The sequence below is a fragment of the Triturus cristatus genome, chromosome 10 (genome assembly GCF_964204655.1).
Source record: "Triturus cristatus chromosome 10, aTriCri1.1, whole genome shotgun sequence".
NCBI lineage: Eukaryota > Metazoa > Chordata > Amphibia > Caudata > Salamandridae > Triturus > Triturus cristatus.
The window spans coordinates 886,018,648-886,037,416 of record NC_140593.1 but is presented as its reverse complement, the minus strand read 5'-3'; the positions used below and the strand labels follow the sequence as shown (position 1 = coordinate 886,037,416).

At 45.1% G+C, this 18,769-nt stretch overlaps 1 protein-coding gene across 1 annotated transcript in view; it reads right to left on the bottom strand.

Moving 5' to 3' along the window:
• Positions 1–7,842, bottom strand: part of LOC146796179 (uncharacterized) — a 144,548-nt gene extending 136,706 nt beyond the window's left edge. The window contains exons 1-2 of the mRNA XM_085628596.1: positions 7,742–7,842; positions 6,479–6,661 (exon numbers count right to left, since the gene is read on the bottom strand). Coding sequence (XP_085484722.1) covers positions 6,479–6,589 — 111 coding nt within the window. The 5' untranslated portion in view covers positions 6,590–6,661; positions 7,742–7,842. The remainder of the gene's footprint in view (positions 1–6,478; positions 6,662–7,741) is intronic.
• Positions 7,843–18,769: the final 10,927 nt, after the last annotated feature.

Sequence of the window (18,769 nt, the reverse complement as noted above, 5' to 3'; positions counted from 1 at the left end):
GGAGCTTTCAGTCGGGTATGGTGAGACGTCTGTCGGATTTCACCTGGGATTTTTAAATACACACACAAAAACACATATACACTCTCCTGTTTTGAAGGTCTTAAAACATGGGTATTTTACAAAATACTGTGTACCCCTCCCACAATCTGCACTTATTTATCTTTCCATTGGCCCTTAAGCCCCCCTCAAGCACTGCTTCTCATATAATAATTAACGTGATATCCCAGCATGATTGTTGGAAAATTTGAAGCGTCCCCCCGTCTTACTGACTAAGCTACACCCCTGCTGCTGCTATGTCTCTCTGTGTGTGCAGGAGGTTTGCACTATTACTGCACCTAATATTTATGAGAGAAACCTGTACTGCAACTACTTGTTCTGTAATTTTTCTCTCCATGTAAGTGAAGTTTGCAGCATACTGACCATTCTCTGAGCATAAGGGGAGCTTGCAATGTTGCCTCTTTACTGTAGATGTTCATTGTGGGAGAGAAGCTTGCACTGTTTCCTCTGGATGTTCATTGTGGGAGAGAAGCTTGCACTTTTGCGTGTGGATGTTCATTGTGGGAGAGAAGCTTGCACTTTTGCCTGTGGGTGTTTATTGTGGAAGAGAAGCTTGCACTGTTGCCTGTGGGTGTTCATTGTGGGAGAGAAGCTTGCAATGTTTCCTCTGGATGTTCATTGTGGGAGACAAGCTTGCACTGTTGCCTGTGGATGTTCATTGTAGGAGAGAAGCATGCACTGTTGCATGTGGATGTTCCTTGTGGGAGAGGAGCTTGCACTGTTGCATGTGGATGTTCCTTGTGGGAGAGAAGCTTGCACTGTTGCCTGTGGATGTTCATTGTGGGAGAGGAGCTTGCTCTGTTGCATGTGGATGTTTATTGTGGGGCAGAAGCTTGCACTGTTGCCTGTGGATGTTCACTGTGGGAGAGAAGCTTGCGCTGTTGCCTGTGGATGTTCATTGTGGGGGGAAGCTTGCACTGTTGCCTGTGGATGTTCACCATGGGAGAGTAGCTTGCACTGTTCCCTGTGTATGTTCATTGTCGGGGAGAAGCTTGCACTGTCGCCTGTGGATGTTCATTGTGAAAGAGAAGCTTAAGCTGTTGCCTGTGGATGTACACAGTGGGGAAGAAGCTTGCACTGTAGCCTGTGGATGTGCATTGTGGTACAGAAGCTTACGCTGTTGCCTGTGGATGTTCATTGAGGGGGGAAGCTTGCACTGTTGCCTGTGGATGTTCACCGTGGGAGAGTAGCTTGCGCTGTTCCCTGTGGATGTTCATTGTGGGGGAGATGCTTGCGCTGTTGCCTCTGGATGTTCACCGTGGGAGAGAAGCTTGCGCTGTTGCCTGTGGATGTTCATTGTGATAGAGAAGCTTGAGCTGTTGCCTGTGGATGTTCACAGTGGGGGAGAAGCTTGCACTGTTGCCTGTGGATGTTCACTGTGGGAGAGAAGCTTGTGCTGTTGCCTGTGGATGTTCATTGTGGGGGGAAGTTTGCACTGTTGCCTGTGGATGTTCACCGTGGGAGAGTAGCTTGCGCTGTTCCCTATGGATGTTCATTGTGGGGGAGATGCTTGCGCTGTTGCCTGTGGATGTTCATTGTGATAGAGAAGCTTGAGCTGTTGCCTGTGGATGTTCACAGTGGGGGAGAAGCTTGCACTGTTGCCTGTGGATGTTCACCGTGGGAGAGAAGCTTGCGCTGTTGCCTGTGGATGTTCATTGTGGGGGGAAGCTTGCACTCTTGCCTGTGGATGTTCACCATGGGAGAGTAGCTTGCGCTGTTCCCTGTGGATGTTCATTGTGGGGGAGATGCTTGCGCTGTTGCCTGTGGATGTTCATTGTGATAGAGAAGCTTGAGCTGTTGCCTGTGGATGTTCACAGTGGGGGAGAAGCTTGCGCTGTTCCCTGTGGATGTTCATTGTGGGGGAGAAGCTTGAGCCGTTGCCTGTGGATGTTCACAGTGGGGAAGAAGCTTGCGCTGTTGCCTGTGGATGTTCATTGTGGGGGAGAAGCTTGCACTGTTGGCTGTGGATGTTCATTGTGGGAGAGAAGCTTGCGCTGTTCCCTGTGGATGTTCATTGTGGGGGAGAAGCTTGAGCTGTTGCCTGTAGATGTTCACAGTGGGGGAGAAGCTTGTGCTGTTGCCTGTGGATGTTCATTGTGGGGGAGAAGCTTGCACTGTTGGCTGTGGATGTTCATTGTGGGAGAGAAGCTTGCGCTGTTGCCTGTGGATGTTCACAGTGGGGGAGAAGCTTGCGCTGTTCCCTGTGGATGTTCATTGTGAGGGAGATGTTTGCGCTGTTGCCTGTGGATGTTCATTGTGATAGAGAAGCTTGAGCTGTTGCCTGTGGATGTTCACAGTGGGGGAGAAGCATGCGCTGTTCCCTGTGGATGTTCATTGTGGGGGAGAAGCTTGAGCTGTTGCCTGTGGATGTTCACAGTGGGGGAGAAGCTTGCGCTGTTGCCTGTGGATGTTCATTGTGGGGGAGATGTTTGCGCTGTTGCCTGTGGATGTTCATTGTGATAGAGAAGCTTGAACTGTGGCCTGTGGATGTTCACAGTGGGGGAGAAGCTTGCGCTGTTCCCTGTGGATGTTAATTGTGGGGGAGATGCTTGCGCTGTTGCCTGTGGATGTTCATTGTGATAGAGAAGCTTGAGCTGTTGCCTGTGGATGTTCACAGTGGGGGAGAAGCTTGCGCTGTTGCCTGTGGATGTTCATTGTGGGGGGAAGCTTGCACTGTTGCCTGTGGATGTTCACAATGGGAGAGTAGCTTGCGCTGTTCCCTGTGGATGTTCATTGTGGGGGAGATGCTTGCGCTGTTGCCTGTGGATGTTCACAGTGGGGGAGAAGCTTGCGCTGTTCCCTGTGGATGTTCATTGTGGGGGAGAAGCTTGAGCTGTTGCCTGTGGATGTTCACAGTGGGGGAGAAGCTTGCGCTGTTGCCTATGGATGTTCATTGTGGGGGAGAAGCTTGCACTGTTGGCTGAGGATGTTCATTGTGATAGAGAAGCTTGAGCTGTTGCCTGTGGATGTTCACAGTGGGGGAGAAGCTTGCGCTGTTCCCTGTGGATGTTCATTGTGGGGGAGAAGCTTGAGCTGTTGCCTGTGGATGTTCACAGTGGGGGAGAAGCTTGCGCTGTTGCCTGTGGATGTTCATTGTGGGGGAGAAGCTTGCACTGTTGGCTGAGGATGTTCATTGTGGGAGAGTAGCTTGCGCTGTTGCCTGTGGATGTTCATTGTGGGGGGAAGCTTGCACTGTTGCCTGTGGATGTTCACCGTGGGAGAGAAGCTTGCGCTGTTCCCTGTGGATGTTCATTGTGGGGGAGATGCTTGCGCTGTTGCCTGTGGATGTTCACCGTGGGAGAGAAGCTTGCACTGTTGCCTGTGGATGTTCATTGTGATAGAGAAGCTTGAGCTGTTGCCTGTGGATGTTCACAGTGGGGGAGAAGCTTGCGCTGTTCCCTGTGGATGTTCATTGTGGGGGAGATGCTTGCGCTGTTGCCTGTGGATGTTCACTGTGATAGAGAAGCTTGAGCTGTTGCCTGTGGATGTTCATTGTGGGGGAGATGTTTGCGCTGTTGCCTGTGGATGTTCATTGTGATAGAGAAGCTTGAGCTGTTGCCTGTGGATGTTCACAGTGGGGGAGAAGCTTGCGCTGTTCCCTGTGGATGTTCATTGTGGGGGAGATGTTTGCGCTGTTGCCTGTGGATGTTCATTGTGATAGAGAAGCTTGAGCTGTTGCCTGTGGATGTTCACAGTGGGGGAGAAGCTTGAGCTGTTGCCTGTGGATGTTCATTGTGGGGGAGATGTTTGCGCTGTTGCCTGTGGATGTTCATTGTGATAGAGAAGCTTGAGCTGTTGCCTGTGGATGTTCACAGTGGGGGAGAAGCTTGCACTGTTGCCTGTGGATGTTCACCGTGGGAGAGAAGCTTGCGCTGTTGCCTGTGGATGTTCATTGTAATAGAGAAGCTTGAGCTGTTGCCTGTGGATGTTCACAGCGGGGGAGAAGCTTGCACTGTTGCCTGTGGATGTTCACCGTGGGAGAGAAGCTTGCGCTGTTGCCTGTGGATGTTCATTGTGATAGAAAAGCTTGAGCTGTTGCCTGTGGATGTTCACAGTGGGGGAGAAGCTTGCACTGTTGCCTGTGGATGTTCACCGTGGGAGAGAAGCTTGCGCTGTTGCCTGTGGATGTTCATTGTGATAGAGAAGCTTGAGCTGTTGCCTGTGGATGTTCACCGTGGGACAGTAGCTTGCGCTGTTCCCTGTGGATGTTCATTGTGGGGGAGATGCTTGCGCTGTTGCCTGTGGATGTTCATTGTGATAGAGAAGCTTGAGCTGTTGCCTGTGGATGTTCACAGTGGGGGAGAAGCTTGCACTGTTGCCTGTGGATGTTCACCGTGGGAGAGAAGCTTGCGCTGTTGCCTGTGGATGTTCATTGTGATAGAGAAGCTTGAGCTGTTGCCTGTGGATGTTCACAGTTGGGGAAAAGCTTGCACTGTTGCCTGTGGATGTTCACCGTGGGAGAGAAGCTTGCGCTGTTGCCTGTGGATGTTCATTGTGATAGAGAAGCTTGAGCTGTTGCCTGTGGATGTTCACAGTGGGGGAGAAGCTTGCACTGTTGCCTGTGGATATTCATTGTGATAGAGAAGCTTGAGCTGTTGCCTGTGGATGTTCATTGTGATAGAGAAGCTTGAGCTGTTGCCTGTGGATGTTCACAGTGGGGGAGAAGCTTGCGCTGTTCCCTGTGGATGTTCACCGTGGGAGAGAAGCTTGCGCTGTTGCCTGTGGATGTTCATTGTGATAGAGAAGCTTGAGCTGTTGCCTGTGGATGTTCACAGTGGGGGAGAAGCTTGCGCTGTTCCCTGTGGATGTTCATTGTGGGGGAGATGTTTGCGCTGTTGCCTGTGGATGTTCATTGTGATAGAGAAGCTTGAGCTGTTGCCTGTGGATGTTCACAGTGGGGGAGAAGCTTGAGCTGTTCCCTGTGGATGTTCATTGTGGGGGAGATGTTTGCGCTGTTGCCTGTGGATGTTCATTGTGATAGAGAAGCTTGAGCTGTTGCCTGTGGATGTTCACAGTGGGGGAGAAGCTTGCACTGTTGCCTGTGGATGTTCACCGTGGGAGAGAAGCTTGCGCTGTTGCCTGTGGATGTTCATTGTAATAGAGAAGCTTGAGCTGTTGCCTGTGGATGTTCACAGTGGGGGAGAAGCTTGCACTGTTGCCTGTGGATGTTCACCGTGGGAGAGAAGCTTGCGCTGTTGCCTGTGGATGTTCATTGTGATAGAGAAGCTTGAGCTGTTGCCTGTGGATGTTCACAGTGGTGGAGAAGCTTGCACTGTTGCCTGTGGATGTTCACCGTGGGAGAGAAGCTTGCGCTGTTGCCTGTGGATGTTCATTGTGATAGAGAAGCTTGAGCTGTTGCCTGTGGATGTTCACCATGGGAGAGTAGCTTGCGCTGTTCCCTGTGGATGTTCACCGTGGGAGAGAAGCTTGCGCTGTTGCCTGTGGATGTTCATTGTGATAGAGAAGCTTGAGCTGTTGCCTGTGGATGTTCACAGTGGGGGAGAAGCTTGCGCTGTTCCCTGTGGATGTTCATTGTGGGGGAGATGTTTGCGCTGTTGCCTGTGGATGTTCATTGTGATAGAGAAGCTTGAGCTGTTGCCTGTGGATGTTCACAGTGGGGGAGAAGCTTGAGCTGTTCCCTGTGGATGTTCATTGTGGGGGAGATGTTTGCGCTGTTGCCTGTGGATGTTCATTGTGATAGAGAAGCTTGAGCTGTTGCCTGTGGATGTTCACAGTGGGGGAGAAGCTTGCACTGTTGCCTGTGGATGTTCACCGTGGGAGAGAAGCTTGCGCTGTTGCCTGTGGATGTTCATTGTAATAGAGAAGCTTGAGCTGTTGCCTGTGGATGTTCACAGTGGGGGAGAAGCTTGCACTGTTGCCTGTGGATGTTCACCGTGGGAGAGAAGCTTGCGCTGTTGCCTGTGGATGTTCATTGTGATAGAGAAGCTTGAGCTGTTGCCTGTGGATGTTCATTGTGATAGAGAAGCGTGCGCTGTTGCCTGTGGATGTTCATTGTGATAGAGAAGCTTGAGCTGTTGCCTGTGGATGTTCACCGTGGGAGAGTAGCTTGCGCTGTTTCCTGTGGATGTTCATTGTGGGGGAGATGCTTGCGCTGTTGCCTGTGGATGTTCATTGTGATAGAGAAGCTTGAGCTGTTGCCTGTGGATGTTCACAGTGGGGGAGAAGCTTGCACTGTTGCCTGTGGATGTTCACCGTGGGAGAGAAGCTTGTGCTATTGCCTGTGGATGTTCATTGTGGGAGAGTAGCTTGCACTGGTGCTGTGCTTGTGGTACCTGTTCTGTGTTTGTTAATGAAGTTCAGGGAACCATTTAATTATACAAATAACGAAAACCATTGGCTGTCAGTCCTTAATTAGCAATTCAGGGTTCAGATTATGCTCCAGCGTCAGGAGCGCTCAAACCTGCATCCAGTTGATGTCCGCGTCGAGTTCTCTCCGACCTCCGGGGTTCGACTCAGCCAAGAGGCCGGTGGAAGCCAAGACCAGCAGAAACCCAAGAGCTGAGATCTCCATGTCCAGCAGCCTGAAGACCCCGACGATCGCCTCACTCACCACACCAATGACAGCCGGCCGCCTCGCCCAGAGCTGTCAACAACATGAAGAACAAAAAGTGACATGTCCCTCCCAGCACGCGCTCACCTTGTCCTCATGCTCACTATCTAAGGTGCCAAGCATTACAAAATCAATCGGACTTGATTCTGGATGTTTGGACAGGTTCACGGGGACTTTTATCTTTTTTTTTTAGCCTGTACGCCCTTCGGGCAAGGTCAACCACCTTTCCACCGCACCAGCGGTTTATTAACTATACTCGGTCTATTGACGGGGCCAAGAGCACTGCGCGCATGCGCAGGAGAAGACCCTGGGGATTGCTGCGGTACTCTGGTACTTTGTGGTTAGTTAATTTATGAAAGTTGTGTGTCACGTTCTCTGAGGTCCACCAATGCTTAATTTGAGCCGGTGTTTGCAGATGGGACCCAAGAGCACAACGTTTTGATCACGAACACGTACGATTCAGATTTCAGATTCATAAAACTGTATTTGTTTGCGGAGCAGCCATAAAAGTTCATAAGTGCAATCGAACAAACATACCTAACCAACTGCTCCTTGACATTTTTGTCCATGGAGTAACAATGTGCCATACGAATGCACGAATGCAATAAAACTAAGAATACACGTCCAACTTAGTGCATATGGACTAACAAAGTGCCAGAAAAAGTGCGTAGGTGTAATAAAAACAGACATGCATATCCAACATTTCCATACCAATTTCAATAAACTGAAAACATACAAGTCTGATAACACATAAATCAGCAGTGTTAAAAAAATATAACAAGAATAAACAAAAAATCCCTACTGTTCAAACAAATGCTCACGAAGCCCTTTTTTTCTTCTCTGTTCCAGGGGAAATATATACGTACATAGTAGCGTCAATAACTGTAATTAACGTATGTATTCTAATTTTAGTCATTATTGACTTTCAACACATTGATGAATTAATTTGAATGATTTTTATTGACAGTGATGTTCCGTGTTTTTTTTATCTTGTAAGCTTTTATGGCTTGTTAACCGAAATAAAGATTATATATAAACAATAAAAACAGATTTAATCAAAGTGCATTTTGCCCCGAGATCACATTGTAGCGCGCAGGAAAGAACTTTACTTACCTAAAAGTAAGTCCCGTCCAGATAACTGTTGAAGATGGTGATAAACGTGGGTACCTTGTCTGAGATTTGTAAATTTCATAAAAGGGACTGAAAACATTTTGGGGGATCTTTTATAAAAACCACAAACAAGATCAAATATGACATTGATTGACAAGAAGTGTCCTTGCATAGGCACAGTCTGGATTCACGATTATACCGATAACCTGAAGGAAAACAGAGCAGGAATTTGATGTATCGACCCGGAAATGAAACAGTAAAGGACGTCCCCACCTTCCTCTCATTGGCTAACGAAACTTGAGCTCCCCCCCCCCCCCCCCCCCCCCCCCCCCCCCTCCTAAGCTACATGGAGGGGCCCCCTCCAGACTCAATCGGGAGCTCTCCGGCCAGAGTACTGTGCTGAGGGGTAGTGCAGAGGTAACTCGTAGGGGAGTTCTCAGGGTTTAAGTGTAACTAGGCTGCAAAAGTTGTTTTAGCTGGTTCTGTGCTTAGCCTCTGAACTTGTGCCGGGGCTAGTAAGGCTGTGCTTGTTTTGATGCTGCACTGGAGAATCCGTGACTGAGGCTGGTATCTTTCACTGATTTCTTTACATAAGCCAACCAAGGGAAGGAGAGGCCTCTGTCACAAGCTAAACTATTCCCAATTATACCTATTGTCAGAGAGGCCACTTCTGTATTCCAAATGGACTGCCAAAATAATAGTGGATGAACAGAATCACAGCGGCGGCTCCTCCACTAGGGCGGAGGAGCGCCGCCTCACTGCTTTCTCACAGTGCGAGAAAGCCGAAACATAAAATGGTAATAACTTTTGGTTGCATTGCAGCCTACATGGAGAACATGCTATCCCCTGCAGCCCCTGGCTGGGAGGCGTCTCGACCAATCACAATGCTCCACTGGAGTGTTGTGATTGGCTTAGGGGAGGGTAGGGAGGCTGCCTACTTCCTGTTCCTGCCGGAGCCACGAAAGCAGTAGCAGTGAAGACGCAGGACCCGGGCCGGCCCAAAGGTAGGTTTAAATATCTATTTTTTTAATTATTGACCCACGTCGAGCGACCCGTGCCAGCCCCCCCCCCCCCAACTGCGAGCCATGCCGGCCACTACCGCAGAATTAGCTTAAACCCAACTCCTTGTGGCAGATTAAATCAGGGGCGGATAGGGGAATGGACAGAATCTTTCTGCAGAAACGGTTTTCCTCCGTTTGTAAGGTCGTACACTACAAAACCCCAGATTTGCACCATGTAATATGCCACTGGGACACATTGAGAAGTATATATCTGCAGCAGTGGGGCAAGTGCCCTGCCGCCCAATGGGGATGGGATACTAAGGAGTGAACCGACTGCCCTGGATAGCTTCACTCTGCGCTGTGTTTTGTTTGGAACCCATGAACCAGCTGCACTAAAAGTAACCCCCAAAAAGGGGAAAGTGCTAGCACTTAACAAACAATTGGAACCAACTACAATGCTAAACAGTCGAATGGACTTAGGGATACACACCATTATAAGTGACCTTGTGAAATTTGTTGATAAGTCAAGGGTGGCCATAAATTGCACAAAACAGTAAACTAACAAGCGCAGAGCTTTGGGTGTGGGGGCGATTAACACAGCATCATCCACGTATAGCAGTACTGGGAGTGGGCGCCATTTATCAAAGGAACGTCTGGGGTACAAGAAACCAATTGGGAGGTAAGCTTATTTATGTGTAGGATGAACAGCAAGGGGGCGAACATGCACCCTTGTCGGACCCTTCGCTCTATATTGATTTCCTGGGACACTTCACCATTTTGGACAACTCTCACCCTGGCCTTTGTATTCGTGTACAGAGATGCTAGAAAATGGACAAGTGGCATGTCTAGCACCATTCCAAACAGAGACTTTTTAAGGCATGTACAAAGTGGGCTCTGGCCCAGGGCCCCAGACTTTCGGGGGGGGCACTATAAAGCCACCTCTGTTCTGCAGAGAGTCTTTCCCTGATGGACTTGAATAATTCTTAAACCGATTGTTTCCTTTAATTTATTTTTAATCTGGTTGATGTGTAAGAGCCTATTACAGACTTTTTGCAGAGAGAAATGTGTTTATGTTTCATGCAACAACCATAAAAAATATCTTTTAGATCAAAACAGGACCTCACATGTTAATATGTCACAAAGGTTATTTGCAGTAATTATAGTGAGCTGCTGCTGTATTACAATATTGAAAAGACGTCACTTTCCCAAAATATTAGGTGTAAACACATTTAGAATTTGGACCAGTGTGCCTGTGCTCTGTCAGTGACCTGGCCAAAGAGGGTATGAAAGAGTTGAAACTGGATTATACATTCAAAGCTGTTTTGAAAAGCGGCCCCCAAAATAAGTTTTGCCCGTGGCCCTCTAAATCCTTACGATGTCCCTGATTCCAAATAAGAGTTGCCACAACTTAGGATGGTTTATACAGTTAAAAGCCATGGACAAGTCCATGAAGGCAGGATATAATGGTGTTTGCTTTGTCACTGTGTATTTCCCTAGAATTAAATTCAGGTTCAGGCATTGCTCTACTGTGCCTATGCAGTTACGGAAGTCACATTGAAAGGGATCTAAAATGTTATTCTCCTCAACCCACTCCAACATCCTGTTATATAGGACCCTGCACAAATTTTTTGCCGGTGTGTCAATAAAAGAAATGGGGCAATAGCAGCTTGGCAAGGATTGGTCCATCTTTTTAAAAATCGGGACGATAGGTAATGCGCCCCTGGAACTTGGCATATGGGAGTGACTTAGACTGTTAAAAACACTGGTCAGCATTGGGGCCGAGAGATTGATGTTGCATTTGATTAAGTCAATAGGGACACCATCTGGGCCTGGTGACTTGCCTCCAGTGCTCTGATGTATGGCAGCAGTAACTTCCTGCAGGGTGACCTGTATGGCTTGACGAGGAACCTCAATCCCGAACGTCATGGGATCTGATTCTGCAGCAGAGTAAATCTGGGAGAAATGTGCCACCCATGCCTCTCTATTTATATGGCAGCTAGTTGGAGATGCCAATTGATTGTCAGATCTCATATTTGACACAGCGCAACAGAAAAACTTGCTGCTTTTTGTTAGAGCTGCATGGGCTAATGTGGGGAAACATCCTTTACCACGATGACGTTACAACGAGGAACATTTACTACGCAACACTTACCTCGTAGATGTCTTCACCACGCGTTCTTCTTCCACGATCATCTTTAACACGCAAGTCTTCTTCCATCTTCATCGTCTTCTACGTTGCTACGTCCTGCGTTAACGTCAGTAGTGTAGTCCTTTTTTACTGTCTAAGGTGTGTTTTCAGCTTGTTGAAGACGTGAGTTAAAGGCAAAAATTAGAAAAAAAGGGGGCTTGGGGGCTCTCCCCCCCCCCAAAAAAAGAAAAATGAGAAAAGAAATGGGGGGGTCCCCCCCCCCCAAAAAAACGTGGGGAAGTAGAGAAAATCGACGTCGTTTTATGAGAAAGGAAATGACGCTTCAAATTTAAGACGTATAACGTCAGTCACGAAGGAAGAACGAAGAGACGACGTGAAGAGGTAAGGGAAATACAAATTTAAAATATATATATATATAAATTGAGAGTAACAGGCAGGGGTAATTATAAAAAGTATTGGTGGAAGGGGGGAAACGTAATGGTACAGGGGAGGGGTATAACCTTTACCAAGAGTATTCCATTACCATGCAAGTATGCGTGGTAAAGGAATATTAGTGGTAAAGATTATGCGAGGAAAAATCATTCCGTTGTAACGCATGTGTGGTAAAGTCATGCTTTGCAACGGAATTCGTTGTAACGACATACATTCGCTAATGTGTCCCACTGCTGGGTGATGATTTCCTTCCATCACCTGGTTGTTACTGTTTTATAGTGTTTCCAGAGAGTAGTCATAACTAGAGCATCCCTGGGACTGATTTTAAGGGATTTATGCAGTAATCGATTAGCTGCTGAGTATTCATGGTCAAACCACTGCGGGGCAGTATAAGTCGGTGTAAAGGGTTTAGATAGGAACTGTTTAATTCTATAGCAGCAGGCTACATAGGTGCTAACAATCACCCCATTTTCAACGTCAGTTGCCAGGCAACCCATGACTAACTCCATATTATCAGTGACTACGTGTCCTGAAACTTGTGCCGGGGGAGGGAGCATCCAGATTAGCCTCAGATGTTTGTAAGTAGATGGCTTTAAGTTACTGAGCTTAGCCTCTGCTTTGAGTTTCTCTCTAGATGGCACAGTCAGGGTTATCTCAAATGTATTGTGATGCCTGCAATTTGGATCCATACAACAACAAATGTATTAAATCGTGGGAGACAAAAATGTAATCTGTGACAGATGAGCTGTTCCTGGCTCGGAAGTTAAGCTATCCCTGATCACTGGTGCCAGTCACTTCCAGCACATCATGCTAGTCCAATGCAGAAAGGTGGACCTTCAACTCCTTGCCTCTCTAATCAGGGCCCTCACCAACAGCTGACCATTTCTGATGAGTTGGAATTAGCAATCTTGCATTAAAATCTCCTGCTAAATACGACTGCTGACCCTCGCCTGCTACTCCACCACAATAAAATCAATGTATTCTAATAACCCAGTGAATCTACGATTTGACACGCTGACAAAGTCATTATTATAAAAATGATGATCATGTAGTTCAGAAATGTCGACTCCTGGAAACATCAGTGAGGGAGTGTACATAGTGACAAAAAAGAAAAGTCCTTCCCATCCTGAAGGAAGTCGCGTATACAGCCACTCATCACAGTTCTAGTAAAAATCCATTAGGCTGGAAGCGCCGCATTGCATGTCGACGTTATATCTTGTGACATTGTAATTGATGTTCTTTCCACCTGGACTGTCCCATTTCCCTTAAAACGCTAAGGGAAAAGAATAGGTTTTCCACGTGCTCAAAGAGCTGTAGGTGTTGCTACCCAAGTTAGTCTAGATATAGTCTCATCCCATACTGCCTGACTAACACCTTTCTCTTGTGCTATTTATCAGTCTGGTTTCCCTTCCATAAAGAAAGGGCCCTGCACCCAAATGTAGCGCCATTGTGTTAATGACCATTAATGTATACTGATCCTTTTACTCTGAAATATGGCCTTTCCTAACAATCATGGGGCTCGGGTGTAGTGGAATAATTCTTGCTAAAAAGCGTAGGTCAGGATACCACTTAAAATCCCTGCTGTCATTTTTGAGCTCTCCAAGTTTTATCCTTTTACCTCATATTCCCTGTCTTAGCCATTGCATCTAACTTCACTACTAGCTCTTTGCGGTCTGTTAGAACACTCATTACATCTGCTAACTCTTTATCATATTGCTTGGTGTTTACTAGGAATGTTCCCTGTTGGACCTGCAGTGGTTGCATCTGCACTCGTATTCTACAAATTAAAAGATGTAACAGACACATGGTAACATTTGTAGGTACCTCCTTGGATGAGTGTAACCTATCTGAATCGGTGGCTTGTGGAATCAAAGAACAAACAAAACAAAAAGAATTAGCAGTCTGCGAACCTATCTCCATCATGTGAACATAAACAGCAAAAGGCGCACCACAATCTCAAATTAGGTCAAAATCAGTCCATATACATCCAATTTTTCTTTTTCAAAATGATCTTCTTTATTTTTCATATGTTAAAATAACATTTAAGAACAGCCAGAGCAGCCGACGCGTTTCGTCCACTTGGGACTTCTTCAGGGCTGCAAAGTGTATATATAAAACAATGTATAAATACAATGAATACCAACATACAATATATACAGAACAAACAACATTATTATAAATCTTAGACAAATCCACATAAAGTACTAATGAGACGGAAGACAAAGGACAAAAATAAACTAAACATATCAGGACATAAACAATTAAAAACAAGGTTATAAGTCAGTTAATCCTTGCTATTGATTTATATTCAATAGTTTTCGGTATCAGTAAGTAATCAACTCTATGGCATGTTTCCAAGTGAGTAGGAATTTTTAAAACTGCACAATTGTGTGATGCGACTGGTTTTTAGAAAAATGCATAAGCCATCGTTAGTTGAGTCAGAAGGGAAAAGAGTAGCTATCAACAGGCTCAGAGGGGTGTCACCGGAAGTGACAAGAGAAAAAGAAGAAGAAGAAGAGGGCGGTTCAAAAATGTACCCACCGTTAGAGATAATACATCTGTTTATGTGATTCTTGCTTGAGAATTCAGGAATATCATTTCAGAGTCACTAGAAAATGTCAAAAATGGAGGAGCATTACTCAGCGTAGTGTTCTAATATTTGCAGAGTGTCAAAGGTACATTTTATGTAATGATAGCCTAAAGATTTAGGCAAAAAGTGGAGTACAAAATCTATCAAAGGGTTCATTCAACGTCACTGAGAAAGGTCAAAAATTTATATGTAGAGGGTCATTCCTCAACGTAATGTTTTAATATTTGCAGAAACCAGAGTGACAAAGATACATCTTATTTTAATGATAACCTGAGGAGTTAAACAGGAAGTGGAGTATACAGCTTAGCAAGGGGTCATATGCAAGAATCGATAGCGCAAATAAGTGAACATATAGGAACTAATTCCAGTGTCACAAGTAAGCCCCCAAAAGGCGAGTTCACTGTACCAAAGTACTGAGGGATTTGAGATCTAATCCTGCGTTGGTCATCCGTGAGGCTGACAAAGGGGGTAACGTGGTGGTGATGGACAAAGTGGACTACATGGGAGAGATAGAAAGACAATTGGCTGATACTAACTGCTATATGAAACTGTCTCATAACCCGATGAAATCACTATGTAAACACATCAATGGCAAACTAGTTGAATGGCGGGAGACTGGGTTAATTGATGGCAAGGAATACGAATACCTTGCTGTCGGGGAGCCCACTTTCCCGTGTATTTACATTTTGCCCAAAGTGCATAAAGGAGCTCCTTTCCCACCTGGCCGACCGATCATTTCCGGTATTAACTCTCCTACAGAGAGATTATCGGAATATGTGGATGGCTTCTTACAGCCATTGGTCCAAAACCTACCTGCTTATGTGAGGGATAGCAAGGACATCTTATCCAAACTTGAGGGTTTGGAATGGACAGACACCTTAGTCTTTACTACCCTCGATGTGTCCAGTCTTTATACCAGCATTAAAAAAGAATTTGGCTTTAGGGCATTGGAATTCTTTTTGGGACAAAGATCTGCTGTCCACTTATCTCATAATGAGATGTTAATGGAGATGACAGACATCATCCTGTCCAAAAACTACTTTCTCCACGACAATAAATGGTTTCAGCAGACACAGGGCACTGCCATGGGTTCCAGGTTTGCGCCTGCTTATGCCGGCCTTTTCATGGGCTGGTATGAGCGGGTGCACGCCTGGGGCCGCCATGCCTCCACATGGATGGAATACATACTGTTCTGGGGCAGGTACATAGATGATGTCATCATCATCTGGAATGGACCTGTCCCTGAACTGATGAGTTACTTTCATTTCCTCAATGATAACCCATACAACATAAGATTCACAATCAACTGGAGTAAGGAGAGGATTGATTTCCTGGACATCCAGTTTTTTGTTCAGAACAACACAATACAGAGCACGGTATACCGCAAGAGCACTGCCTGTAATAGTGTACTGCGTTATGAAAGTGCCCACCCCCGACATGTTGTTAATAACATCCCCTTTGGGGAAATGATAAGAATGAGGAGGATCTGCAGCACTCAGGATGGATTCATCCGAAATGTAACGGAGACCAAAAACAGATTCATCAATAGAGGTTACCCTGTGCCCCTCATGAATAAGATCGAAAAGAGGGCTCACAAGGTAAAGAGAGAAAATACTCTGGAGAAAAAGAAAAAAACATCACGTATTGAAAAACAATCTACCATTGCTCTTGTTACCACCTTCAATAAAGATAGTAATCGGATTTATAACATCTTGAGGAAACATTGGAGATTACTATGTGAAACACCGGGTTTAAAGGATGAAATCCCTAACACACCCAGGGTAACCTACAGACGGGGTCAAAGCCTGAGGAACATTTTATGTCCCAGCTTTGTAACGTCCCCCAAACCCCCAAACTGGCTGACAGAGGGCAACGGGGGCTTCTTTACATGTATGAAATGTAATGTCTGCAAACTGGGAAGAAACAAAACACGTACGTTCAGATACAACACTGATAAAACACACAAAATCAAGCACACCATTACGTGCAAAACAACTTTTGTAACATACATCCTAGGCTGTCCATGTAACATCATTTATGTAGGCAGCACAAAAAGGGAACTTAAGACCAGAATACAGGAACACCTAAGAGCGGCAGTAAAAGGTGATTCCAAGTATCCCCTTACTACACACATCCAGGACAAAGGGCACAAGCCAAATGAACTGTGGTTCTTTGGGATAGATCATATACAACCATCCCCCAGAGGAGGGAATAGGGAATTAGAATTGAGACGCAACGAGGCAGGTTGGATATGTAGGCTCCGATGTGTGGAAATGGGGCATAACACAGAATCTGAAATGCATTATTTCCTGTAGAGATCATGAGATTTAAGAACAACTTAGTCCGACCACAGATGACTATGTATTTTGCATATGAATTTTTAGTATCAACCACTCATCTTTTTCGATTAAGTTAACCCTATCCCCTGCTGTTCTGGAAAAACAAAATGTTGATGCCGATATGCATTTTTGTGTGTTAATTATGTATGAATCCATAACGCGGAATTTTGACAACTGCCACGTTATGTGCCTTAGCTCACTGTGATTGTTATTACTATGTGCTCCTGGTATAGTCTAGCTCACGCTACTGATCTACATATTTTCATTCACTGTGATTGTGATTATTATGTGTTCTTGGTATAGCCTGGCTCATGCTGCTGATTTACATATGCTTAATCTTGTCGCCTTACCAAACTGTATTTTCCGGTTCTTTCTTTGAATTGACAATATTTATGTGATTATGTGATTATGCACATTGATGATTGATCTATGATTCACAATGGTTGAACCTTATTGTGACATTTGTACTTCGAACACAACATGTGACTTCACTCACGGCTATTTGAAATGGGTTTGTTAACTCGAAATGTATTCGATACACATATTGGCACTCTTATCTTATTTTGCTGAAAAAGATCTCATGTGTTATGTACACACCATAAATTATTAGGACCTATAGCCTCCGGTGCACTTCACCTGTAGTTGTTCCAAATACCACTGATATTGGCCATCTTTCATGAAACATAACACTATATTCACTTCTTTCGGTAGCAAGCTCTGGCTGATTTTTATACACCTGGTTAGTACCATAGGGAAGACCAGTTTTCTGTTTTTATTTTGACATATCTCCTCAGTCAATCGGTTTCTCCTCTCCGATCTTGTATGCATGTAAAAAGTGATACTTTTATCTAAGGATTAGCTTATACGTCAAGTTAAGACTCCCAGAACCCGCCCAGTCTATAATGGCGTCCGTTTTGCTCACGTCTACATGCTTTACGTGTGCGTAATAGGCGAGTCCTTTTTTGATTAATGACTAAACTCATACTAGGAGTTGAGACTCATAGAACTTGCCCGTTTCAAAATGGCGGCTGATTTGCCCGTTTTTAGGCATATACGGTTTGTTGTTTAATCTGTATTAACATACCCCTTTTTATGAGTTAGCATACAACTAGGTGTACGGCAATGGATATGTGTGCCGTCCGCCATTACATTATACCTTCAATTGCAATATCGTCTTTTTTTCAAACCCTGTTGACATTAGCAGGTCGATTACTTTTTCACCCTTCCAAGATGGCCACTATGTTTATAATACTTTCCTGTTCCAAAATGGCGGCTGATTTGCCCGTTTTTAGGCATATACGGAGTGTTGTTTAATCTGTATTAACATACCCCTTTTTATGAGTTAGCACACAACTAGGTGTACGGCAATGGATATGTGTGCCGTCCGCCATTGCATTATACCTTCAATTGCAATATCGTCTTTTTTTCAAACCCTGTCGACATTAGCAGGTTGATTACTTTTTCACCCTTCCAAGATGGCCACTATGTTTATAATACTTTCCTGTTCCAAAATGGCGGCTGATCTGCCCGTTTTTAGGTTTATACGGAGTGTTGTTTACTCTCTATCGATATACCCCCTTTTTTTCGAAGTTATCATGCACCAGATGCACGGCAATAGATATATGTGCCGTCCGCTATTACATTATATTAGCAATCGTATTATCGACCTTGTTCCAAATCCTCCTGACATTAGCAGGCTGATTACTATGCACCCTTCCAAAATGGCCACTGCGTTTACATGCTACTTTTAGTTATTTCACCGTGATGCAAATCCTGGTTACGAGGCAGGGACCCAGGTGTTCGGAGTTCACATGGGGTCAATTACTATATAAACACACGAGCAGGAGTCTCGGGTGTTACGGAAAACCTGAGGATTTCAATCGAGGACCCGAAGGATGCGGAATCGGGTAGGTGCCTTGGAGGTTTGGACAAATGCTGTTTTTGAGCATTTAGAAATAGCCTAACTTAGCAGTATTGTTGGCAAACTCAAAAACTCTCATTGAGCTTGTTTTTTAGGATTGATGGCACTCTAGTAATAAAACCCCGTAGATATATGTTAAGGGCTAAATCCTCTGTCTGTTTGATACAAGGAATATACTTTTAATTATTATCCACTAATCATATAACGGTTGGTGATAAATTACTGTTTGGACACTTATGGTAAGACTATACAATCTAAGATTGGTTGCTCGCAATATTTGATTGTCCTATTTTGGTCACCATTATAACGTTTTTGCCTAGATTTATCCTATTTTTATCCCCATCCTAGATTTACCTATACTTAATACTGTGAATGGGTTAGTTGAATCCATTTGAAAACGCAACTATTGATCTTAATCATTAGTTTATTGTGTTTTCATCTTAGGCATTCTTAAGATTCGGGATCCCACTATATCATTGGTTTTTACTTAATTGGACGCTTGATTCTTACTAAGAAGGGACGCGCATTTGCTACCCATCGACACCAGACCACTATTCTATTTGATATACTCATTATCCATGTAAGTACAGATACCCCTA